The 26,522-nt window shown below is 45.9% G+C and overlaps 2 protein-coding genes across 3 annotated transcripts in view; one reads left to right on the top strand and one right to left on the bottom strand.

Annotated features, from left to right (window-relative positions):
- Positions 1-3,655, top strand: part of CCNYL1 (cyclin Y like 1) — a 37,427-nt gene extending 33,772 nt beyond the window's left edge. Inside the window, exon 8 of one of the 2 annotated variants that reach the window (XM_027588001.2) lies at positions 997-3,655. In XM_027588001.2, the coding sequence (XP_027443802.1) occupies positions 997-1,113 (117 nt within the window). In that variant the 3' untranslated portion in view covers positions 1,114-3,655. The remainder of the gene's footprint in view (positions 1-996) is intronic. The other variant, XM_027588000.2, reaches the window with a different exon arrangement.
- A 3,931-nt stretch (positions 3,656-7,586) lies between these two features.
- Positions 7,587-14,874, bottom strand: FZD5 (frizzled class receptor 5). Its single transcript, XM_027587999.2, has 2 exons — positions 14,744-14,874; positions 7,587-14,466 (listed from the first exon to the last, which is right to left on the bottom strand). Exon 2 carries the CDS (start codon positions 14,201-14,203, stop codon positions 12,431-12,433), a length of 1,773 nt encoding a protein of 590 aa, XP_027443800.1. The 5' UTR covers positions 14,204-14,466; positions 14,744-14,874; the 3' UTR covers positions 7,587-12,430.
- Positions 14,875-26,522: the final 11,648 nt, after the last annotated feature.

Here is a 26,522-nt window from a genome sequence, read left to right on the forward strand (position 1 = left end):
GTGAGCATGAGCAGGGGGAGCGGGGAAGAGGGAGAGGGAGAAGCAGATTCCCCACTGAGCAGGAAGTCTGACACAGGGCTCCATCCCAGGACCCTGAGATCATGACCTGAGCCCAAAGGCAGACGCTTAACTGACTGAGCCACCCAGGCGCCCCTCTACTCACCATTCTTAACAGTCTTTTACTCAGTTCACAAATTCATGCCAGTGTTTTCTACAGATACCACAGTTCAGTCCCATGAGTTTATTAGACAAAGCATCCGTGGCTCACCTGAGACTTAGGCTGTATAATGTGTGTTTTAGGTACTGTTGTAGAGAGCCCATGGATTTTTAATGGAAATGGTAATGTATATGAGACAAAGGAATTATGGTTTATGATTTTTTAGTGAGTATACAGCAAAATTATTCACAACTGAAATTTCAAGACATTTAAAATGGACACTTTTTGTGGTACCTTGGTGTAGTTTACAGTAAGGTATTTTCTACCATGGTTAACGTGCAAGTGAAAATAGCACTTTTTGGTGCTTCGGTCATTAGATCTCTGACCTTCCGATAAAGTCCAGACATGCCTGCCCTGTTAGAATTGCTTAGAGAATATAATAACCAATGAAGACTAGAAGTTGAATGGCTGAGTAAACGCTGATTTCTGCCCAGGTGTATGTTCATTATGTTGAAGGAACAGGTGTGCAGGGACAGGTGATACTGTTAGGAGCCTGTCAGCCAAATTGGAACCCAATTTGTAAATAAGCAAATTCTTCGTTGCCCAGTGATCTAATCATAGCCTTTTAAGGATATTACCTTAGTGAATTGGCAGGAAGTAGCATCCCCAGAATCTGGGAATGTAGACTTCCACAATCCAAAGTAGCAGTAACTGTCAACTGTCTAAAGGAGTGTGGCTGTGTGGCTTATCAGTGATGCTTTCTGTTGTTTTTTTTTTTTTTTAAGGTTGGAACCCTTTTTTTAAATTGTTCTTGTGTTCTATTTGATTGACTTTCCCAGGCCATTTCCAGACTGTGTGAAGACAAATACAAAGACTTGTGTAGAGCTGCTATGAGAAGGTCTTTCAGCGCTGATAACTTCATTGGTATTCAGCGTTCTAATGCCATCCTCTCTTAAGGGAGAAGGGGAGGGGTTGTAACATCATGAACCCCTCAGTCTACAAGAACTGGAGAAATACCACCTCTCCTGCTCAAAAACCAGCAAAGTTAAAATTTTCATCTAAAAGACAGACTTCGAATTCAAGAAACTCGTGGATCCACCGCAAGGATGATGCTCATAGGAAAGAATGGGACATTGTCAACGCAAAACACTCTTGTCCTTTTTAATGTAAACAGAGTTACAAAAACCACTCCAAAGCAAAAGCTCCAACCCACACACAGATATCTGCTTACTATGTAGGCTGATAGCTGTGAACTGAGGGTTTTTTTTTTAATAGTTTAAATTTTTAGACTTTAAAGACACTAACTATATAACTTTTTTTTCCTATTTTTCTTGTCCCCCTTCCCCCATATTGCTGCATATTTCTTTAGAATCAATGCAGTATTACCGTGAAAACATGGGACTCCTAACAACTCATAAAGCCACTTAGGAACAGACTGTAGCATTGTTAGGTATTGAAGGGTTCTTCCTTCCTCCTTTATCATTGAAGCTGCTAGTCCTTATTGGCAATCAGTTTAAACCAAAAAGTTGAATAACACTTGTCATTCAAATTCTTTGCAAGCACTACTTACTAGCATATTAGTATGTTTAGGATCATAAACAGAGAAAGTATGTTATCAATGATTATCTACTTCTATTGGGTCCACGCTGCGTTTCTTGTGAACTATAATGGTGCTTCTCATTTTCTGATGATGTTCCTCTTTATTAAATACATGTATTAAAGGATATTTTCATAATTCCAACCAACATGGTGGTCCAGTGGTAACAAGCAGGTAGTGAAAAGAAGGTGTCCTGAAAAATTTTAGTGCAACTTTAAGCTTTAATCTAGTGTGCTTGGGCCCTCTGGGGCACTGCTGAAGGATAAATGCTTTAAACTTAGAAAACATCATTTGAAAGTTTAATTACATCTCTTGTAAACTTACCCAGTTTTGTCAATTTTAAATATTAAGCTTTCCATTTTAATTTTTTGTTTCAGCCCCTCTTGAAGATGGCACACATTGGCTGAAACAAAAAAATTAAAATGAAAAGCTTAATATTTAAAATTGACAAAACTGGGTAAGTTTATAAGAAATAACTAAACTTTCAAATGGTGTTTTCTAAGTTTGTAGCATTTATCCTTCCACAGATATTAAAGCTTAAAATTGCATTAAGAATGGAGGGATGCCTTGTATCATCATAGACGTGCCCTCCCCTTTTTAAAACTGTTCTATGCAGGGCTGTGCTGTTTACCTGCTTTGGTCACCTTAATTTCTTTTTTCTACATTTGTAGAGTATGAAGAGCAGTGGTAATTCACATGTAACAAACCAAAAGGAACTGGACTCTAATAGTAGTGAGCTGAAAGTAGGTGATCTGAAACAGTTCTTCTAGCCTACCTGTTAACCTGGCTGGAGGGGTCTCATTTCAAGTCCTGCTGTTTAAGAGGAACCCTTACCTCAGGCTTTAAAGGGCAGGGAGTTAAGTAATCAATCTTCTCGGAGATTGGTAATGATGTCACTTAAACTTGAAATGTTAAAAAAAGATTAGTGTTCTTAACCATGTGAAATCTTTCTCCTACCTTCTCAAATGTAATCCTAGGAATTTTGCCTGTAAACATAGCATTTCTGGGCCAGGAATACTTTCTCTCAGTATAGCAGGGCTTCATATTCTATTGAGTGCTGCAGGTTCCATCATTTTTAAAGGACACACAAATGATAAATAACAGTATGTAAAATATTACAATCTACCACCTCAAAAAACATTGTTAATGGAGTTCGGAGCTTGGAGATTCAAGTATTGATTGCAGTTTTATTTTGAAAAGAATGCTACAACTTACGTGGTTTTTCTTCCTCATGTTTATATTAAAAGCTAATAAACTCTATTTTAATTAAAATATGACTAGTGTGTTTGTAACCTTTCTCAGTTCACATAGCATTACATCTCTGCCTAACTTCAGTGCTTTCAGTCAGCTCTAATGGTGAGTGGGGTCTTAAAGCATTTTCAAGCTGACCATGATTTGGTTTGACCCTTGCCTCTGGTTACAGTGTTACGTATTTCTTTGACTTCTGCTCTTTTCAACCTGAAGATCATTTAGTACACTTAAATCACTGGCCACAGTACTCAGAGGCATTGTGCATTAGATGGCATCTTTGAACAGCTCATTATTGTACCAAGAGGGGAAAAAAGCACACTGGAAGATTAAATTAGGTAGAATATACCAGAGAGAAGGGAATTACAGGAATAGTGTAGAAACAGAATGTGAGTTATATGAGGATTTTAAGCAGTTAAAACCTAGGAAAGAAAATGGAAGAACTAGATTTGTGGTTGCTGTAAAGAGAAACAGCCCACATATTTTGACTTTAAAATACTCCTTTTCAAACTTACATTTCAGTGAGAAATATGCCAAATCTTCATAAGGTTTATGACACTAGCCACTCAGGTTGAGCAATATACTCTGTAAACCCTGAGAGTCTTGCTGTATTTTTGTCCACCTTAATTCACTACCTAAGGTCAAATCTTCAGCTGATCACTTTGTTCTTGATAAACTGCTGACAGGGTTAAATGATCTGATTTCATTTAGAAGGGCAATCTCTCACAAAAACATTGTAAGATTGTACCCTTTACTATGCCAACTACTAAGCAGAAGTGCTAACATGAGCAGTCAAAGGTTACATAAAAATCTGGGAGGAAGAACCCTGGACAGGACTAGCTTTAAGAACGAGTTAGCAGAATAAGTAGAATCACACATTGTTCTTTCCTTCTTGGCTGTAATTCTAGATGGCAGTACAGCCATCTTGATAAATGGGAAATTGAGTCAACTCAGGGTAAAAGTAATAAACATCCCTGAAAGCTAGTAGGTTCTCTGACAAGGCATGGAAACTGGTCACTAGTAGTTTAGTAACTATGGCAGTTTTCTCAGGGCTTTATACCTAGGAAGAGTTTGTTCCCTAAATAATTAGACTATAAAAGTATCTACCTCATCTATCTTCAGTTTTAGTTTTTTTTTCCTTATTGGACTACTGACCGGTGAAAACTTCAACTCTGATATATTGTCAACTGAGTTTTTAAGTCTTTACAAGGAAAAGACAAAGGTCTGAAATGTGTGTCTGAACCAAGTGAAACTGCCACTTTTGTAGGTCAAAAATGGCTGCTCACGAGCAGTTTCACATGGTTCATCCTAAGACATTCTTAAGGCCCAATGCTTCTGGTTAAAGAGAAACTTTCTCCTTGCTGTATCATCAGATTCCATCACGACCTTCTCTTTGACATTTACTCTTAATGTACCCCATGTATGCCCATACATAATTGAAATCCAACACCACTGAATCTTGGTTTTATAACGGTTCAAGATTCATTTCTTGGTTTAGTTTTCCTATATGTACAAATACACTATTCCTTGATTTAAAAAAAGAAAGCTGAAGCCAGTATTTATGGGAGAACCATGCACTCTGTATCCATGTTATCCAATGTTTTGGAAAAGTTGAGCCACAGCATATAAATTAGCTAAAATCTTTCATCACCAAGACCTCTCTCTACTCACATGTGATAGGACTGCAACTGTTGCCTCACCCAGAAGCGGCTTTCTTGAGTACAGAGCTACTTGGAAAAGCACTTGAATCTGTAGATGACACGCAGCATGTATCACAGTAAGATTTGACAGCCTAAAGTCTTAACTGTTAGCCACTTACGGACCTGGTTGACCAGACACTGTGACAGCAAGAAAGCAAAAGATCTAGAAGCCTTCCAGCAAAGCCTATGCCTGTAGATACAAGTGCAAGCAGCTTGGTTTTGGAGGCAATTTCCACTATTTTTAAGAACATGTACTTAATGTGACACAAATTTTAATACCAGAGTTTGTGGTTGGGGATTTCTAGAGTGCAGAAAGAAGAATGAAATCATATAGAAATGAAGAGGAATCTGACATCAAAGGAAAAAAGATTAACGTTCTTTTAAAAAGGAACAGGTTAGGTGTTAATGATTATAACTGCTGGGAAGGGAACTACGTAATCTGGATTAGAGAAATTCGATGATCGCCTCAGAACCTAAGGTCCTCAAGAAGGTATCGATGGCATCCACTTCAAGACCTCAAATTATTCTGGTTTTTTGTTTTGTTTTTGAGAGAGAGAGTGATCAAGCGTTGAGGCGGGGAGGAGGCACAGAGAGAGAGGGAGAGAGAGGATCTTAAGCAGGCTCCACGCCCAGCCCAGAGCCTGAGGTGGGGCTCGATCTCCCCACCCTGAGATCATGACCTGAGCCAAAACCAAGAGTTGGATGTTTAACCGACTGAGCCACCCAGATGCCCCTGCTAGCTTTGTCTTAAAACATCTATTCCTTCATCATCTTACCATTCTCAATTCTACTAACCTTCTAGCCCCCCAGATGGGGGCCCCTTTATCTCCTCACTTTGGAACGGAGTTGCAAAAGCAGATCTTCCATGTGTCCCCCTCCCGCTGCTGATTAGGGTCCTCCCTCAAGATCATCTCCCCTCTGCTAGTGTCCAGTGGCAATGCTGGATGTTGGTTACCACTATGACCCATTTCCAAAGCATTTGCACCAGGTTGCAGGAAATACAGGATCTATGTGGCTCCCAGGCTAACCGGCCCTTGTAATCCCCTATAATCTACTTGAGAGAGCTCCTGGTTTCCCCCAAGCAGGTGTTCCCCGAATACTGCCCTTGTTCACTCCCCTGACCTGCCCACAACTGGAGGTGATCTCCTCAGTCTCGGGAGCATCCCCACCTTCCAGCTCCAAGACTCACTTCATCCGGCATTAGGAATAGATGCCTCGCTTCTTAAGGTAGCCCTCTCACCTTATGGAAGGGATTCCGTTCCAACTTTTTAACACCAGCCTTCTACATCCACCCCTCCACCAATTTATCCCCTTCTGCTTCAAAACTGCACCTTCCCAATGCAAGGATGGGGCAATTTGACCTTGCCTGGTCCTTTACTTGTCCTATTATTTTTCGAGATACAGTCCCCAGACCACCTACCTCTCATCAGCTGAAAGTGCCTATGAGAAACGAAGCTTCTCTAAATGCAATGTGGAATCCTGGATTGGATCCTAGAACAGATAAAGCGCATTAGTAGAAAATCTGGTGAGATCCAAGTGAAGTCTGGAGTTAATAGTGATGTGCCCGTGTTGACTTCTTCATTGGGACGGTGTACTATGACGATGTGTTAGTGTTAGGGCCAAATGGGAAAGGGGTATACAGGAACTGGATTATCTTTGCAACTTTTCTGTAAACCTAAAATAATTCCAAAATAAAGTTCACTAAAAAGGAGGGGGGGAGCAGCAGCTTCTTGGGCCCCAGACCTACTGAATCTCAATTCCTAAAGCTTAAGTCTGGGAATCTACATTTTTAATAGGAACCCCAAAAGATTCTATCAATTCCCTTTCCATTCCATGACTGAACAGTTGCTTCTTCCTTGCTTTACCTTAACCTGACCTAATCCTTTACCTCCTCTCAGCCCTAAGATAAGTACTATTATCCCCTTTTCACAGATGAGAAAACTGAAATCCCCCAAGATTAATACGCCCAGGATCACATAGCCCATAAATGGTGGAGCTGGAGCTTGAATCCCTAGCCATCTCGCTGCCAAGGCTTTAGGCATAACCATTCTACTGCCTTTCAATCCTGTTTCCATTAGTGACAAACTAAAGACCTCTAGATCACTACAAGAATTATTACCAATAATACCCTGGACCCACCTATTTCTTCAACCTGCTAGGTCTCTACAGCCCCTTTGGCTCTAGCCTGTGGCTTTGCCCCGACCCCCCTTTCCAATGGGGGGAAGTGAGCAATGCGAAAGTGCCGGGAAGATGCGCCAACCACAGAGTCCTGTGCGTGGAAGGTACCGTTGCTCTTTGGTCAGGATCCAGCTCACCTAGTGTATTTTCCGTTCTGCTTCTCCCAACTGCCCAAACTACTGTAGGAATCTGATTAGCGTTCACAGCACTCACTCTGACATTAAATTACATACTCTCATATCGTTATTCACCCCTTATCGGATTTGTCTGATCTCCCCTCAACAAAATTTTCAGCTCCTAATGACCCAGCCCCTCCTACATACGTAGGCCCCGGAGCCTTGCGGGAGAACACGAACACACTGGGCATGAACATGAGGCAGTGGTTCACAGCCTGGTGGCCGATCTGCACTTTGCCAAAACAGGAGCCAGCAGAAAGTATTCGACGGTGCAGTCGTGTCTCAGGTTTACTAAGCATCCGTCCTGATTATCAGGGAGGTGCCAACTCGAAATCAATTTCTATCCTCTTATCTGGGCTCCCTGACTTGTATTTAGAGCTTGATATCACACTGGGGGGCTAACTGCTGACTGATAAACAGTTTTGAGAGTACCTGCCCCCCAACCAGACACACAAAACAACAGCATCACCTCTATTCAAAGAGGTTCAGTAGAGAGTACAGTTGGAGGGTTGATGACAGAGAACACAATCGCAGGCAATGTCTCTGGTCTTACGTGTATTTCCCTTCATTTCTTCAAGTGAATCAATGATACAATCACAGGATCGGCAGGAGAAACCTATGAAGTATATTCAAGTAAAACATGTGTCCATTAGTTTTGCTTCTGGTGATTGGAATTTGCTTGATTTTCATATTAATAAAAACATTGCCGCTTTAAGTACATCTGAGAAATCTGATTATGAAGTCAGAATCCACCCATCTCCTTAGGTACTCTTAGGAAGAAGTGTGTGTCTCCATAAAAGCCTAAGGAGAAAAAGACGTGTACAGCATCTTTTTATTTTCTTTACCATTGCTTTAATGCACTTTAAAATTTATCTACATCAATTGGGAACAAAGAAACAAAAATAGACATTTCTTTGTTTTTCATAAATAACTACTCTCCATATTTGATAAAAATTTCAAACCATTATTTTACCTTCCCACAAATATAATACATACAAAATCTTTTCTGAAATAATAAGGTCAGCAAATTAAGTATCTTGAGACTAACATAACCACATACGACTGCTGTTCTATGGACTTCCAGGAACAAGACAAGAAACAAAAACTTCTATCAAAATGCTCTGGGTTTCCTTTTGTTAATGTTACAGATTCAGAATTATAATCATCTGCCAATAATAATTTATAGATTCAAGTTGATTGTCTACAAATAAAATATCGCTGGCTCTGATCTGTGAGTTCTGGATTTGACACGACAGTGAGGATGCTGCGTGACAGGCACTATACATATATGAACATCAGAAAGTACTGAATGCCCTGGACTCCAACTACTGACTCGGTATGTGCCTCATTTGGCTCAGTAATAAATTCACCTGCACCAAACCCGTATCAAAAGTCACTAAATCTCTCATATATATAATATATATTATGTATATACACACCCACAACACACACATACTATACATACAGTTTGTAACAACATGAAGTAATATTGTCTCAAAATGATGTACCACAGACATTATCCTGGCTGAAATAAATCCTGTAATTGTCACTGAGCTGCTAGAAGGTTTTGAGGGTTCTGAGTCAGGTTACTTAGTTACTTCCATCCTGCCCACCCTTTGCCCAGCTTTAATGTCTTGGTAGCTTTTTTCCCCTCAGAATCACCCTCCCCCCACTCCAGGCATATTTTCTTCCCAGGATCACTTGATTGGACTTGGGAGGCAAGAAAGGGCATGCAGAGAGAGGGAGCAGGCAATTCTCAGCCACTGTACCTCACACCTGCCTAGATTTGTGATGTTCTCTGTCCTGTTTGCCACATTTGGTGTTAGAAAGCAGTTATTCAAAGCTTTGTCTCTCCTACCCCCCTTGGTCTTTCTGTAGAGCACAAAAGTGAAAAAAGCCTCTTTAGCAGGGATAGCAGTTCATTAAAATATACAACTACATTTCCTAGCTCTGGGGTTCCCATTCTGTACTTGAGAGTGCAGGTCACGGATGCTGTTATTAAGGTTCAGTGTGGGATCCATGAGGTTTTCTCCCGGCAGCCTGTGTCAGGATTAGTGCAGCCCTGGCCCAGGAGGAAACAGCCTAATGAATACCAACTTGGAAACAGTGCTGTTGGCACATTATTTAAGCTTGTACATGCGTACAATTACACACCACACACACACACACACACACACACACACAGGCCTGTCACTGGGAACGGTCATGTGGAAAGATGACAAAGGTTTGCAAAGATAAACCAATAAGGCACCAAGAAAAATTATTTTCAGCCAATTTAGACAACATCAAAATGTGAGGAGGGAAATAATATAAGTTAAAGAGCCTTCCTAAAGTCTGGCCAACTGATTCACTAAGAGGTCACATTAGTTCCTTTAGACAACCTTCTAAATCTTCTACGAAGTGAGACAATGCTCAAAACTGAACCGTGAAAGGGGCATGTGACATTAAACTGAACCATAAATCCTCTCCAACTTCACAAAGCTATCTGTGAAGAAGTTGCTAGACTCCCCCCCACCCCAACACAAACACAACCTTTCCTTTTATTTGTTTTCATGAGTATGGATTGTTTGCATAATAAAAATACAAATCAGGGGAAAACAGTGTGTGAGATGGAAGTAGAGGGTGACCATAAGTAGATCCAACCTCTCTCTCCTGGGTAGGGTGGGGTGGTTGACAGGAGTAAGACTTGAGGGAAGCAGGTGGTAATTTATCTTTGAGGGAAGGGAGAGGAAGGGTAATGGGTGAGAACACAGACTGAAAACAAAGGGACACCTCTGAAAGTTAGTTCTGCAACTAGACCCCAAAAGGCATTACCTATATTGCCTCTCCTTGGCTGAGTATCCTTTGTCAGCAGCCTTGTTTTTTTGTTTTTAAAGTAAATTGGTTGTTCTTTTAGGCTTGGCATGTTGCCAAAATGAAAAAAGAATTTTTTTAAAATGAAGAATTAATCCACCTTCATCCATTTCATGCCACAACTTTTAGATATGTTGTGCATCATATCTGGATTCCTCCACAAAGAAAAAGAAGTAAGGGGGACAAAGGCAAATTAAGCACAATGACTGAAGGCAGCAGAACAATCTATGTACTTTCTGGGAAGACACACGAAATGAGGGAAGAAGTCAAGGTGATCACAAAAGGTCCTCATCTGACGAAAAACAGAAGAAATTGGCCCTCAGACAGGGAATCTACTCCAAGGTTCTAAAAAGCAGCTTCTGAATAAGGGCAGGAATAAGATGTGCAAAAAGTTCTGTAGCTCTATGTACTAAGTTTTGTTGAATCTACTGAAATTTTAACTTGTGCATTTTTATAAACACAAAAGCTTTTGACAGTCTGCAAAACTACAATACTAGGCTTCTCCCTGCAGCGAAGTGTTTCAATTCACTATGGGAACTATGCATTTCTTTCCTTAATACCCATGAAGTGAAAACTGACCTGGATTTAAATCTTACTTTTCCAACTTTGGTATAAATGAGGGACAAATGCCTAGACTCGACATTTTCCTAGGGAACCATTCTAAAATTTTAATTGTTTTTTTGCCGTTTTAGCTTCCTAAATGTAGTCCCCACTCAACCCTGGTTACTGGTGTTTTGCTGGCCAATGCACTATCACCTCCTTCCCCAAGCTGTGGCCTCACACTCTTCATGAAGGAACAGTTAAACAGATTAGAAAAGCAAACAGAATTCTTTAATAGTAAAGAAACTCGTGTGTGTGTGTGTGTGTGTGTGTGTGTGTGTGTGCGCGTGTGTGCGCGCGTGTGTGTGTTTTCATATATAGGCTTTCATATATGAATGGTTAAACAGATTTAGGAACGCAAACAGAATTCTCTAATAGCAAAGTGCATGTGTATTTGCATGTGGATGCATGCAAGTGTGTGCTCATCAGAAAAAAAGTGTGTGCTTTCTCAGAAAAAAAAAAAAGAGAGAGAGAGAGAGAGAAACAAATTGACGTGGGGGAGAGAGAACAGCTTTCCTCCTGCAGTAGCAGGACCCTGATCCATATTTTAAAAGCTTACGCAAGTGTATTATGGGTGTCATTTGTTTTGAGTGACTGCAGAAAGCCATGTTTTGCTGCTTTGGGAATATCTGGCTATTAAATTAGTCCAAAGTCCAGGGACACTTATTTTCCCTCATTGCTGCCAATGTTTGTTCACAGGTAGCCAGCCTCCCTCCCCCCAGTTCAAGCACCCCATTCAAGGGTGGGTGTGGTTTCTTAATCACAGCTCTCCAGGAGAGGAGGAATAAGAAAAGCAAAAAGACTGTTTAACATGATAAAGGAGGTGGGATGGGGGTGGAGCAGATAAGAGAAGTGTTGGAAATTTACTTAATTACGGGAGGTATATCCATTTTAGTCCTTACAACTAAAAAGCAGCCCCTTTAACAACTATCTCTAAGTACTTCCAGAAGAAGGGAGTGGGGGTTTAATTTTACCAAAATCAGAACACAAATTCTTTTTTAAAAAAAAATTGGGATCACTGAAGCCTATTAAGAACCACCCACTCCTTCTGGGGCACAAAGCTGCCATTTTACCAGTCTAGAACTCAACCAATCACCATCCCTTAGGTTTTCACTTTTCCAAATATTTATACCGGCACTCTATAAGGCCACCTCTAACTTATTCAAGACAACACTGGGTGCTGTTAAGAATAAGAATGATTACAAGCACTACAGAAATGAAACCGAAGCTCGATAAATAAACAAAGCTAGGATGGCACACAAAATCGTTAAACACTCTCTAACCTTGTCACTTTGGGGAGGCCCTAACCACATTATGCTCCCCCTCCTTGGCATGGATTGGGGTTTCCCCTAACTTAGGGACTATAAACAGAGACAAGCAGCTCACCTTAAAGCATCTTGGACACTTTAAGCAATGAAAGGAGAAAACAAGCTGAGAAAGCACACCCAACCGCTTCCCAGTCATAGAAACCTAAACTTTCACTGTTCACATTTTTTTTAAAGACACAAGTATAGGAAATATATTTTCCCAATTTAGACCACACAGTTCAAAGAAACCTGAACCAAGCGGAACTTCATTATAAATGCCAACCTTAGGATTGTAAAGCCCCCAAAGCAAAGGTAAATTTTGTTGCCAAAATGCAACAAAGTTTAAAATTAAGAAAACTACATATAAATTAAAAACAGGGTTCCCCTAAAAAAAAAAAGGTAGTAAGAAACGCAAAATAGAATACACGTGAGCTGAGCCCCTTTGAGAAGTCCTGGGACAGGTGCTCCCTTGAAAGGGCCCCTTTCCCCTCTCTCCAGGTTGCCCCAGGAGGGGGCATCAGCACCATGAAGGTAAACGGAAGTGAACTTGGCAAAGCTACCAAACAAAACAACCCCCAACCCCCCAACTCCCGGCCCTTCTGGGCCTCGGCCTCCTACACGTGAGACAGGGACACCTGCTTGTGGTAGGCGGCGGCCGCGGCGGCGGCTGGGGGGGGGCCCGGCGGCCCGGTCCTGCCCGTGAGCGCTGCGCTCGCCTCATAGTCCCCGGCGGCCGTCGCGCCGCCGTTCTTGTGGCCCCGCCGCGGGCGGCAGCAGCAGCGACTCGTGAAGCGCCGCCACGACTCCACAGTCTTGCCGGACCAAATCCAGACGCCCGACGTGATGCCCACCACGAGGCACATGAAGTACTTGAGCATGAGCACCCAGTACTCGGGCTTAGCGCGCGGCTGGCCGGCGTCGGGGCCTGGGCACGCGCAGGTGAGCGCAGCCTCCCAGCTCTCGCGATAGTGCTGCTCGTACAGGTAGCAGGCCACCACGATGCTGGCCGGCACCGTATAGAGCAGCGTGAAGATACCGATGCGGATCATCAGCTTCTCCAGCTTGTCCGTCTTGGTGCCGCCCTGCTTGATGACGCTACGGATGCGGAAGAGCGACACGAAACCCGCCAGGAGGAAGAGGGTGCCCACCAGCAGGTAGAGCACCAGGGGGCCCAGCACGAAGCCGCGGAGCGAGTTCAGGTTCTGGTTGCCCACGTAGCAGATGCCGGCCACCGGGTCCCCGTCCACGGAGCTCAGTGCCAGCGCTGTGATGGACTTGACGCTGGGGATGAGCCACGCGGCCAGGTGGAAGTACTGTGCATAGCCCGCGATGGCCTCGTTGCCCCACTTCATTCCAGCTGCCAAGAACCAGGTGAGCGACAGGATGACCCACCAGATGGAGCTGGCCATCCCGAAGAAGTAGACTAGCAGGAAGACGACAGTGCACAGCGCAGGGCCTGTCGTCTCGTAGTGAATGTGGCTGTGCTCGCGGCTGCAGGCGACGCTGGCATGGCCCACCACCAGGCGCACCAAGAAGCCCAGCGACACGCACAAGTAGCAGGCGGACAGGAAGATGATGGGGCGCTCAGGGTAGCGAAAGCGTTCCATGTCTATCAGGAAGGTGGCCACCGTGGTGGAGGTGGAGATGAAGCACAGCACAGACCACAGGCCAATCCAGAAGGTGGCGAACGTGCGCTCGTCCGGGCTGAAGGAGGGCTGGTAGCAGGGCACCGCGCAGTTGGGCACCTGGCCCGTGCGCACCTTGTTGTAGAGCGGGTGCGACTCCTTCAGGATGGGCACGAAGGGCTCGCGGCACTTGCACACCGATGGGCCCCCGGCGGCGCACTCGCCCCCGGAGGCCGGGGCCCCCGCTGGGCCCGGGAGGGTGGGTTTGGCCGGGAAGGGCCTGGGGGGCGCCGTGGTGGCCTCGCTGCGGTTGTAATCCATGCACAGGACCTCGGCGTCGCGGCCCAGCACCGGGAGGCGGTCGCAGCTCATGCGCTCCGGCCAGGCAAAGCCGTACTGCCGCATGAGCGGCGAGCAGCCGGCCTTGGCGCGCTCGCACACCGAGCGGCAGGGCGGCAACGGCTTGTGGTAGTCGGGCAGGCAGATGGGCGTATACATGGAGCACAGGAAGAAGCGCAGGTCCGGAGAGCAGTGGATCTCCACCAGCGGCCAGAACTGGTGCACCTCCAGGCCAGCCTCGTCCTGCGTGTCGTGGTTGAACTGGTTGGGCATGTGCGTCAGGTTGTAGCCGATGCCGCGGCACATGGGCACTGTGATTTCCTGGCACACGGGGGCCTTGGAGGCAGCCGCCGCCCGGCCGGCCAGCTGCGCCAGGAGCAGCAGCAGCAGCGAGGGCGGTGCGGACGGGTCAGGCCGAGCCATAGCCCCCTCCCTCCCCTCGCTTTGCCTGCCGCAGCCCGCGCGGGGCCCACGCAGCCAGGGGAAACCGGGCCGGCCTTTCCGCCGACTTGTGTGTGGCGCCGCGCCTGGCAACCTGTTGGTTTCTTTTTCTCTTAAATTTGTCCAAAGATAAACTGTTTCGGGAAGGCGCTGCCTCCGCAGGCAGCGCTCAGCTCTTCGCCAGATAGGGTGGGGAGGGACGGTTAGGGCTCTGGTTCCAGGGAAAGTACTCTCTAAAAAAGAAGCTGGGGGAGAAGAAAAATTGCAACCACTCCCAATTAGAGGGGAGTCAACGACACAGTCCCCGCAAGCGCTCTCCAAATCTCTAAGTTAACCTCTCTCCCCTCCCTCCCCTCCACCTCCGGGAACCAAACTACTGACTCCCAGCCCATCGCCACCCCCCGCCTCCTTCCATACTGGGCCCTCCGGGCTGTACCCCGGGGTCGGAGAGCTCAGCCGCCCGAAAAAGGGCTGAGGAACCGGGAAAAGAACGGGGAGAAAAGGGCAGGCGCGGGCTCTCACCTTCGCGGATCCCGAGAGAAACGGATTGTCGGCAGGCAGCCTGGGTGCTCCGTCCCTGGGACACTCGCTCAGAAATGCGACTCAGAGACGGGCTGGCACCCGGAAAGTTTGACGATAGGCTGGGTATCCGAGGCGCGGCACATGGCAGCAGGTGGGGCGTCTCAGAGAGGGGGTCGCACCCTGAGCGCGGTCGCCGCAGGCCGGTCACTCGCCCTCTCCTCCTCCGGGGCCCCCCGCATGATCCGAGCGGGGCAGAGCAGGAGCAGGCCGTGCGTTCCACCGGGGTCCGGGAGCCGGACGAAGGGCGAGCGCGCCTGGCAGCACCTGGGCGAGAGGAAGGCGGTGTGCGGCAGCCGGGGGATCCCGCTGCCTCACTGCACCGCGAGCAGCCGGCGCTGGCACCGCCGGGACTGCATGGTGCTAGCCCGCCGCCGCGTCCAGCCCGCTGCTCGCCTCCTCCCCTGCAGGGGGCTCCGCGCTCCAGCGGACTCCTGGGGGCGGTGGCGGCGCTCCCGGGACGCGCCCGGCTCGGCTCCTCCCCCGCGCTCTCTCACTCTTTCGCCCACCTCCCGCGGGTACAGAACGGCGCGCGCTCGGCGACGGCAGCGGAGACTCGGACGCGGGTTGACTGGCCTGTCCCGCCCCGCCCGGGTCACCTGCCTCTAAAGCCCGCCGGGAGGCCCCGCCCCTTCCCCGCCCCCTCGCGCTGGGGCTCGGTTGGTGGGCCGCCCCGCCACGTTCTCCGCGCGTCCCCGCCCACTGCCCCGCGGGCTCGGCCTCTCCCCCGGCGCCCTCCGGCCCCGCCCGGAGCGGGCCGCCGGGGAGCGCGGGCCAATAGCGGGCCGGAAAGCGATGGGGGCGGGGCGAATGCTAATCTCTCCTTCTCGAGACCCCGGGCGGGAAACCTTTGCTGGAAGTCCCTACCGAGTTCTCTGCGGGCGCCCACGGGTCCGGGGCTCACTTTCCCGTAGTAGACTAGCTCATGAACCCTTGCTTCCAGAGCCCCTGCCAGGTCTCTCTGCAGCTAAAAATCCTTAGCTTCCAGCGCTTGTTTAAAAGAACTGCTCGAAGAAGCATTCTTAACCGTGGCACCTGTCTCCGCTCTGCGCTGTCCTCATACCAGGTGAGCTCACGCTGAGAGAAGAGCGAAGGCTTCTTGAGCCCCTACTGTGTGCCAGATAGCGCGTTAATCGTTTATATCTTAATACAAGATCTCAGATCTTTACAGTTCTGTGAGACAGGTACTCCTTACAGGTGAAGGAACAAGGGTTTTGAAACTTGACCAAGGCAACCGAGCTAATACTTTCCCAAGAAAGCCGCGACATAGGCAATCTTCACCCCAGTATTCCGAGCGCCTGGCACATAGTAGGCGCTCAAATGGTAACTCGGGATTCGAACCCACGTAGCTGCATCCCAGTGGTAACCACTCTCCCCCCACCCCGCCATGTAGTCTCTGTATCCCCCTGTCTTCAACCTTTACTTTAGCATTTCGTCACAGAAGACTCGAGAGATGTTAGTCCTTTATCAGTCGAAGTTTAAAATCCCAGGCAGTCCCCAAGATGCCTGCAGGGAGAAGCGGCGCTGGCTCGCGGCTCGGTAGTGGGTGGGCGCCTGGCCCCCCGGGGCTGCCTGCTGCTGAGCCGCGTATCCGCGCGCCTCTGGGGAGCGGGGGCGCAAGGAGCAGTCCCCGCCCGCGGGAAGACCCGCTGGGTGCCCCGGCTGCTGGGACACACAGTGGCGCTCTCCAGATAGGTTATTATGCTGCAAGTTTTTAAATGTCCTAAAAATGCCTCTTTTCTACGTGTTCTAATTAGGTTGGAAGACTGAGGTGTTTAGCATTCTTGAAATTCATTCACACGCTTACAAAGAGGGTTTGAATTGTTTCCCGCTCCCCCACCCCTTCCTTCCTCTGGGAAGGAGGAAAAAAAGCAGGAGGGCCTGGGTACTTCAAGGAGTCAGGACTGGACTAAAAGGTTGAGATAGATAGACCACAGTCATTGTCGTTCTGTCCTGGATCCCGTTTGTACAGACTGGGAGACTGAATTGCAGAATAGCCCTCTCCCTCTTGCTTACCAACAAGGCTTTGTGAACAATAATGAAGAATATGTACATTAATCCCAGACTCAAAGTTTAAAATGAATAAATACTATTGTTTCACAAGCATCAAAACTATTAATAAATATGTTTAAAATGTACCTTACATCTTTAATTCCCTGAAATTCTACAGGTGTTCATATTTAATCTCTTTTGTGTTTTGGAAACACTTAGCACTCTGGGTCGGCAAACATCCCAGGGTTGAAAGTAGTGGGAGTTGAAAAGCTATGGAATAGTAATCAAAAAGAAAGGGAAACCCTCAGTGGAAAGTATGTGCAGACTGTGAACATGCCAAGCAAGGGCTGTCTCATTCTGTGCCCTTTATGCAACGTGTGTATTATTGGGGATGGACAAGTGGTGGCTAATAATAAAAATTATTTGAAGTTGGAGAATGTTAATCACTCACGCTGGAATTTAGCCAGAATACTTGTGTTATTTCACTTGGTTCTGATTCAAACAATGTTATCTACTGGTCTGTAAATCTCTCTCTTAATCAAGAGCGAAATGTTATTTTTGCTTGGAGGTCTCTAATAGTAGTAGTAATAACAGCAGAAAACTGCCAAAAGAGACTTATTGTGTAGTTTTTTGTATCATTTAAATTTTTGCTTTTTTACGTATATTACTTCAATTTCAAGGTAAGCAGTTTAAAACATGCTGATTGTTTAACATGTAGTAGGCAGGCTGCTAAGTAATTGATTTACTTTACCTCTTTTAACCCCTCACAACAATCAAATGGAACCCGGAACCATAACAACTTGCTTGAGGTTACAATCTAGTCCATAGAAAGGATGGAAATCAAAATGTTCTCCTGTGTCATAATTTATTATTCAACAAGCTGGAAAACACTACATAATCTTGTAAAAGTGCAATTTGTTAGCCCCTAGAACATTGCCAAGCATTCTTTTCTATTCATTCGCCCATCTATCCTTTCATCTAGCCATTTGTCCATCTGTCCATCCATCCATCCATCCATCCATCCATCCATCCATCCATCCAAGAAGCCAAATTTCTGAGTTGAAGACACAACTGCCATGTTAAACATGTTTCTACAAAGCCAAATTCATGAAATTCAATTTAAATTATTGTCCAAGGTGTGTTTATTAACTGATGAAAATACAGAGGACAATGCTAAACATTCCATCACAGAAGTATGTGCTATTCCAAAAGTTTTGAAGTACTGGCTTTGGATTTTGTTATCAGGGAATAGTTGGGAGCATTTTTAAATCTTACTAAATTTGTGTTCCTTCTACATGTATTGTTCTGTTGAGACACCTGAGAGTTCAATGCTTTAGGAATAATAGGTAGACTTTGTATACTCCTCAGTATCTTCATAATCAAGCCTGGAACAGTATGCTGCACATAGATGCCCTCAATAAATATTTATGAAATAAATGGATGAGTGATTGACAACATGAATGAGATTACCTTTCTAAACTTTAGCAACTGGTATTGAATCCCTATGACCTCTATCTCTGAGGTTGACCATACCCTGTTAAATGCAGCATGAGTCCAAACCTTGTCTTGCCTTTTGTAGGTGAACCACCTAACGGCTCCAAGTGCTCTTTCCTTGCCTGTATAATGGAGATACAAATAGTTATCTACCTCATAGAGTTGTAGTGAGGGGTCAACGAATTGATATGATAGAGGGTTTAGAACCTGGTAACTATATAATAATAGGTCTTAGTCATAATTATTAGTTTCTACTATGGTTCATTCTACTTTTCTGTTTTCCCAATCTTCTATATTTTCTTGTGTGTATTACTTTAATAATGGGGGAAAAGTTACACTTTTTAGATGTACTTATGTCTGAGCACACTCTCAGCTGTCACCAGCTATCTCTGGTATTTAGATATTAGCTAAATTTTATGCCAAAGCAGGGATCATTTCACTTGCCCTGAACCCAAGTGCAACCAGCCAGTGGGTGTGCAAATGTGCACAGTGGTGGCCCGGGAGAGACACCGCCAGCCAACATGAATCCCTCACAGGTGTTTCCAGACTAGTTCCTTACCTGTCCTAGTGCATTTCTGATCACTTCTCTTACCAGATCAGACACTTCTAGATGAGAAACCACAAAACTGACCAGAGGATTAACGTGATGAGTCATTTCTCCATGTACATAATGACAATGTCTTATTCACATCAGAAGCGGAATAATTCAACGATAATCTTTAGTCCTTTCCCCTGCTCTACCATGGTGGGAATTATAGAAAAGTAAAAGCTTTCTCTGTCCCAAAGGAAATGGAAGTACTAATCTTTCCCACATTGAACTGTGGCTCTCAGCAGCACATTATGATCACATTGGGGAGTTTTAAGAAACAATGATGCTTGGGCCCTATTAAATCAAAATCTCTAGTTCAGTGACCTTTGAGATCTTGTTCTTTAGTTTTGTTTGCTTATTTCTTTATTTTTGTTTTTAACTCTCCAGGTGATCCTGATTTTCAGCTAGGGTCAAGAACGACTGACATAGATGGTTCTGTTATTTCCTCAGTGCAGCCCCAAGCTCGGGCCCAGCTGGATCTTCTGCAAAAAGGGTTAATCACATCCGTGTGTAAATGGAACCCCTTGGGAGAAAGTAGAGAGAAGTACCATCTAATTGCGTTGAGTCTGTTTGGGCTGTAGGCGAAACTGAGTAAAGCAACAGGATTGTGGTATAGCAATGAGACTGTTAATAGCAGTGAGGACCAGGGAGGCCTGGGTGGCTCAGTTGGTTAAGCGACTGCCTTCGGCTCAGGTCATGATCCTGGAGTCCCGGGATCGAGTCCCGCATCAGGCTCCCTGCTCAGCGGGGAGTCTGCTTCTCCCTCTGACCCTCCTCCCTCTCATGCTCTCTCTCTCTCATTCTCTCTCTCAAATAAATAGATGATAAAGTAACATTTTACATATATAATCTCCTTTACCCCTGAGAATCTTGTAAGGTTGATATTATTATTTCCATTTTATAGATGAAGAAACTGAGGGTTAGACAAGGAACTTGTTCTACAAGGTCGCATACCTTCTGACTTAGATTTTCCTGACTCCGAAGCCTCTGCTGCCATCGACTGCAGACCGCAAGTTAAGCCCAGCAGAGAGCGTCCCGAGAACCACCAGAAGGTAAATCTTGAGATAAGCAACTTCCCTTGTTCCTTTGCATCCCTCTCCTGGGGACCAGATTGAATCTTAATTCTGGGGTGGCTTCTTGTGGAGAGGGGCTAGTGTGTGAAAACGCCGAGGGCTCTGCTTCATCTAGAATCCAGTGTGAATCGAGAGCCAGCTTGTTCTTTGGGCTTTGCAGACTAGGCATGAGGTGGGACGCCCCTTAGACTAGAACCTTCCTGGTATCTTGGCAGAGGAAGCTCCGGTTTGGTAAATATTGATGCGGCACGTACTGCGGGCCAAGCCCTGGTGCCAGGGTGCAAAGATGAGTAGACTTGCCAGGCAGGGCATGGTGGGAGCACAGCAGAGGCACCCATCCCAACCTGGTGGCTTAGGGAAGACCCAGGCTGTGCCCGGACGGCTGCATATGAGTTAAGCAATCTATCAGGCAGTGTTTGGTACAGGAAATAGAAACCACTTTAGGTATTTCGAGCAGGGGAAGACACTACTGAGAATCAAGCAGGGGCTTACAGAATTGTTGGAAAGGCTGGAGGGGCACAAGTCAGCAGGCTACCTGGACTGTGGGGTTCCAGGGACCACCGCAGCAGCTGTGTCCCAGGAGTGACAGGACGCTGAGTCCAGCATTTAATGCCTCTGGTATCATCTCTCAAACTCTGCTTCCCAGCAGCAGCAAAAGCAGTGTGGTGCCTTCTCCTCGAATCCGCCAGCCAGATCTCATCGGAATGCACCTGGATGACTGCACCTATTTCATATGCAGACCCGAGCTGCAAGAGAGTCTGGGAAATGTAGCTTTGAAGTGTCCAATTTCTCCAATTAGATTACTAGAAGAGGGATCTAACAGAAGCAATTCTCAGTATCTGCTATGGGTGAAAAAACTGAGAAGAATTTCCTAGACAGAGGAATCAGCAAAAGTAAAGGGCATGAGGCCATGACAGAACACAGTGCAAGTGGCTCTCAGTAACAGAAGCACCTGAATCAAGGTTCTCACCTGAAAGCACACTCATGTCTAATCAGTGTGGTTTTAAACTTGGATCCCTACATACACTCCACACGTAACACGCTTTCATTGATACAGTGCTTGACTTATTCAACTGACTACTGCAGAAGGAGAAAGGAAATGAGCCAAAAGCACAAAGAAGAAATAAAGTATTAGGTGATGTTCATGCACACACAGAAAACATAACCTTAAGCTTCTCCAAGTGTACTGTTGCAAACACTGTTGATACACAAGAGTCACCTCCTCTTTCTCTTTCTTAACAGGACTCCAGGTTTTTTGTTTTTTTTCTTTTTTTTCTTTTTTTTTTTTAAGATTTTATTTATTTATTTGAGAGAGAGCGCGCACAAGCAGGGGGAACAGCAGAGGGAGAGGGAGAAGCAGGCTCCCCGCCGAGCAGGGAGCCCGATGTGGGGCTCAATCCCAGGACCCTGGGATCATGACCTGAGCTGAAGGCAGACACTTAACTGACTGAGCCACCCAGGCACCATGTTTTCTTTTTAATCTACTCTTTTCTGCACAGCCATGTTCTCCAGGAGGGACAGGAGCTCCAGTCCCAGCCTCAAGAAGTAACACGTGATTTGTCCAGCTGACCATGCTGCTCCCCTTCTTCTTATCAATATTTAGGTTACACAGGTGCACAGGGCACAGGGCTGGCCAAACCCGGGAGTGGGCCAATGTGAGGCAAATCTGGCTTATGAGAAAGATTTTACTCCAAAGGTGAAGCAGTCTTCTCTCTTGCTGGGTATTATTTTGTCTGCATGCAGTGCCTACCATTTTGGGCACCATCTTGCAGCCAGGAAAGAGCTGAGCTGACACGGGAGAGGGATGACACTGGGGCTGCCTGAACCGCCTGCCTCCAGACTTCTTCTTACGTGATGGAACACACTGCTAATTTTCTAAGCCAGTTGAGTCAGTGTTTTCTATCACCTGCAACTGAGAACGTCGTGACTACTACACACAGTCTATGGGTTTAGGATGAGGATCTGCCCACTTAAACTTGGCTAATGGAAGTTTCTAGAGGAGATTTAAGGACAAAAATTTATTCCCCCTGCCTTTTTTTTAACCAGAAAAACTGTTATTCATCCTTCAAAAAGTATTTGAGACCCAATCAGATGTCTTTCCTGTCTGGCTGACTTGTTATTCGCCTGTATTTCCACAACCCTTCTGCCATTCCTCTGTTAGAGCATTTTACTCCTTCTCTTTCAACAAATAGTTATGGAGTACCTATTATGGGCTTCGTCACCTTCTAGGCACAGGGGATACAGCAGGGGACTAGATGCATGGAGATTCTAGTCTAGCGGGAAGACAAAAAATGACCGAAAACATTTAAATGTGATGACTCGGGGCACCTGGGTGGCTCAGTCGTTAAGTCTGCCTTTGGCTTGGGTCATGGTCCTGGGATCGAGCCCCTCATCGGACTCCCTGCTCGGCGGGAAGCCTGCTTCTCCCTCTCCCACTTCCGCTGCTTGTGTTCCCTCTCTCGCTGTCTCTCTCTTTCTGTCAAATAAATAAATAAAATCTTTTAAAAAATAAATAAATGTGATGACTCTTATCAAAGGGGAAAAAAAGAATTCTATGACACCATTTAAAAGAGGAGTGGCGCCTGGATGGCTCTGTCAGCTAAGCATCCAACTCTTGATTTTGGCTCAGGTCCTGATCTCAGGGTCTTGGGATCGAGCCCTGCCTTGGGCTCTGTGCTGGGCGTGGAGCCTGCTTAGGATTCTCTTTCTTCCTCTCCCTCTGCCCCTTCCCCACCCTCTCAAATAAATAAATATTTAAAAAATAAAAATAAAAGAGGAGGAAATAACTACCCTGAAGTTTATTTTATCGTACTGTGGTTATCTGTTCATGTATCAGTTTTTTCCACTAGCTTGTATGTTCTTGCAACCTCACATTCCTCACCCCTTGCCTGAGAGAGTATATTTTTCCAGAGGTGGCTGCAAAAACATCTCCCGTTCCACATGTTCTGTGATGTAAACCTGCCATTCCTCCATAGGGGAGGGAAGGAGGGGGTCCGAACCCCTTCCCTTGAATCTCAGTGGGCTTGTGATGATTTTGACCAGCAGATGATACTGGAAGCGATGCTGCAGGACTTCACGGATAGGTCATAGAAGGCTATGCAGCTTCTACCTGCTTCTCTTGGAGCACCTGTTTTTTGAAATGTTCTTTCTCTGGGGCACTTCCTCTTGGAGCCTATATGTAGAGGCTCCAGGTGACAGTCCCAGCTGAATGAATGTTCAAGTCATCCCAGGCCAGGAGTCTGACATATGAATAAAGGAGCTTCCAGATGACTCTAGCCCCCAGCCTCAACTCCTCCCCAGCTGTTCAAGTTTCCCCAGGTATCATGAAGCAGACCCAAGCCATCCCCGCTGTGCTTTCTCCTACCTTGTGATCTAGAGCTTCCATGAGCATAATAAAGTGCATACTGGGTTTACACCACCAGCTTGGAGTGCTTTGTTACAGTGGTGATGACTGGAATACTCCAAATCTGCCTTCCTGTGGAATCTTAGATGACCAAGTAGACAACTTTTTTTCTTTTTACTTGACCCAGCTGGTGATCAGCTTAGGCACTGAAGCTCGAGAACTTTCATCCTACTTTCATCCTGTTGAACCTCGCTGTTGATGATATGCATGTGAAATGTCTAATCTTTTAAAACACAAATCTTCACCATTGATCTTAATATCCTGCTGCAGTGAGTTCCCCAGGTCAATTGTGTGTAGTGGGGAAAAAAGTACCTCCTTTTATCCATTTTAAACATGCTTCCTTTTCATCCCTTCTTGTCCTCTTGTTCTTCCCCAAGTAAAGGTATTTCCATTTTATGGCTACCTAGACACAGAGAACTGAGTTGAGACAATAATCTTGCTTTGAGGTGGTCACCCAGAAGGCCTCAGGTGTGCTGCAACACGGAGCAGTGAATTTTAGCTGGTGACTTAAAGGTGGTGGGGCACTCCATTCTAATTAGTCACAGGTTTAGTGCCAAGCTTTTAAAAACTAGTCTCTAAAAAAAAAAAAAAAAAAAAGTCTCAGGGCACCTGGGTGGCTCAGTCCTTAGGCGTCTGCCTTCGGCTCAGGTCATGGTCTCAGGACCCTGGGATCGAGCCCCACATCGGGCTCCCTGCTCAGCGGGAGGCCTGCTTCTCCCTCTCCCACTCCCCCTGCTTGTGTTCCCTCTCTCGCTGTGTCTCTCTGTCAAATAAACAAATAAAATCTTTAAAAAAAGAAAAAAAAAAGCATCTGTTCAGCTCAGTGATGATCCCGGGGTCCTGGGATCGAGTCCCACGTCTGGCTCCCTGCTCAGCAGGGACTCTGCTTCTCCCTCTGCCCCTCCCCCCACTCATGCTTTCTCTCTCTCTCTTTCTCTCTCTCTCAAGTAAATAAATAAAATCTAAAGAAAAGTAAGTAAATAAAATAGTCTCTAAATTTTGCAAGAGGCAATGGGTATCTTCTCGTGGGGCACAGTGTAGTGGGAAGAGCATTGGTCAATACACGCACAAGCCAGATTCCAGGCTTATCTTGTGAGCCAGCTGTGTGTCCTTGGGCATATCACTTAACCTCTCTGGGCCTCATTTCCCTCAACTATAGGAAGAGGAGATTCAACCAGAGGGCACTGCCGCACCCTTTTGCCTCTAACATTCAATGAATTCTGTGTATTTGCCAGTCATTTTGAAACATCTACTACATGAAGTCATGGGAAGAAAAAGCCCGTACTCTGAACAGTTTTCCTTTTTTAGTTCTAAAGTGGGGCTGGAGAGGACCCCTGTTTCCCCCGAAAAAAATCCTCTAGTTTTTGGAGAACACATGTTATCTTTTTCCAAAAACAGAATCTGAACTAGGCTTCAATGACCAAAACCAGAATTCTTTCTGTGCGGGATAAGTGACAACTCCTGCAGCCTATGTCCTTGGGGTGTGGCTGCTGGAGCGCCCTGAGAACCACCTGCAGGCTTGCTTCCAGGAGCCTGGTGGCTCTCACAGCCGCAAGCTTCATGCCAAGTGATGAGAAGGGTTGCTCGGGGCGATGGCCTCTGCCACCTGACCACCTCGGGGAGGAAAAAGAATACTGTCCAGTGAGCAATGCAGTAGGAACAAGTCAAGTGAATCCCAGACGATCTGAGATCTCCTTTTTCCCCCAATCCTTTTTTCCATACAGAAGGAGAAAGCAGTCACCGTCTAGAGCTAGGGGAAGGCCTTCCATCTCACTCAGCCCGGACTCCTTGAACTTCTTTTCTGGTCTGCTAAATATGTCTTCAACAGTTGGGATACTTAGAACTTCAGGGGCTCTAACCCACTTCTTCAGCTCTGCATCCTGTTTTCTCTTACTGAATGCTCACTTGCCAATCTCAAATGAGGGGAATGATTCTCATCTCTGATTTTTAAATTCATTGCAGAATCACCATTCTTTTTTTTTTTGAAGATTTTTATTTATTTGACAGAGAGAGAGAGAGATTGCGAGCAGGGGGAGGGGCAGAGGGAGAGGGAGGAGAAAGCTCCCCACTAAGCAGGGAGCCTGATGTGGGGCTCGATCCATGGGATCATGACCTGAGCCGAAGGCAGATGCTTAACCAACTGAGCCACCCAGGCATCCCCAGAATCACCACTCTTGAAGGGCTACTGGGCTGGGAGGACGGATTGCTTCTCGCTGTTGGGTTAGCAAACTCTATCAATAGCAAGGAGCTGCATGAGAAGGCCCTTCTCCACAGAAGATTATTTGCAGGGTTAATATAACCCCTGAGGTCTTTATAATTCATGGAGCGTATAGACCCTTAGGTTTAGGGTATAGAGTCTTAGACTCTTAGATTTCAAGCAACAAGTAGCAGAATAACAGTAGTGAAAGTAATAAAATAATATATCTAATTCCTAGAAAGGATTTTTAAAAGTATGAATTCTAGGGGCGCCTGGGTGGCTCAGTCAGTTAAGTGTCTGCCTTTGGCTCAGGTCATGATCCCAGGGTCCTGGGATCGAGCCCAGCATCGAGCCCTGTGTTGGGCTCCCTGCTCAGCGGGAGTCTGCTTCTCCCTCTCTCCCTGCCCCTCCCCCTCCACTCATGCTCTCTCTCTCTCAAATAAATAAATAAATAAAATCTTCTTTAAAAAAATATGAATTCTGAAGAAGAACTCTCCCCTATCTTCCTTAACAATGTGTCTCATGTCCTAAATGATCACACATATCCCCTTCCTGATCATCCTCATAATATGCAAGAATGTTTTGATGTTTTTGTTAAGGCCCTCAAGGAAGGCTTGCAAACATCCCAGCAACATCTATACCAACACTCTCCATTGTACCAGTGGGAAAACTGAAGATCATGGAGGATGAATTATTTGGCTATTATTTACTTATTTGGGTTATTTGGCTAAACCAAATCACAAGTGTAGCCTTTTCTTAGAATAACGCAACCTCTGTGAGGTGGCCTTGGTGTGCTCAGTGACTCCTCGGTTGTAGCTGAAAGGGGAACCTAGTGTATCAAACACCACAGTCTATTCCCCCTTCTGCCTTCCTACTCACACTCTAGCTAGGGAAATGGCTTGAAGGCTTGCCAGCTTCAGAACCCTTCAGCCCATATGGGCTATGCTGCAGCATTGCTTATTTCTCAAAGACTG

The sequence above is a fragment of the Zalophus californianus genome, chromosome 3 (assembly GCF_009762305.2).
Source record: "Zalophus californianus isolate mZalCal1 chromosome 3, mZalCal1.pri.v2, whole genome shotgun sequence".
In the NCBI taxonomy this organism is placed as follows: Eukaryota; Metazoa; Chordata; class Mammalia; order Carnivora; family Otariidae; genus Zalophus; species Zalophus californianus.

Excerpts from the sequence above, each read along its gene's own strand:
- FZD5 (XM_027587999.2), bottom strand. The coding sequence starts at position 14,203 with ATGGCTCGGCCTGACCCGTCCGCACCGCCCTCGCTGCTGCTGCTGCTC.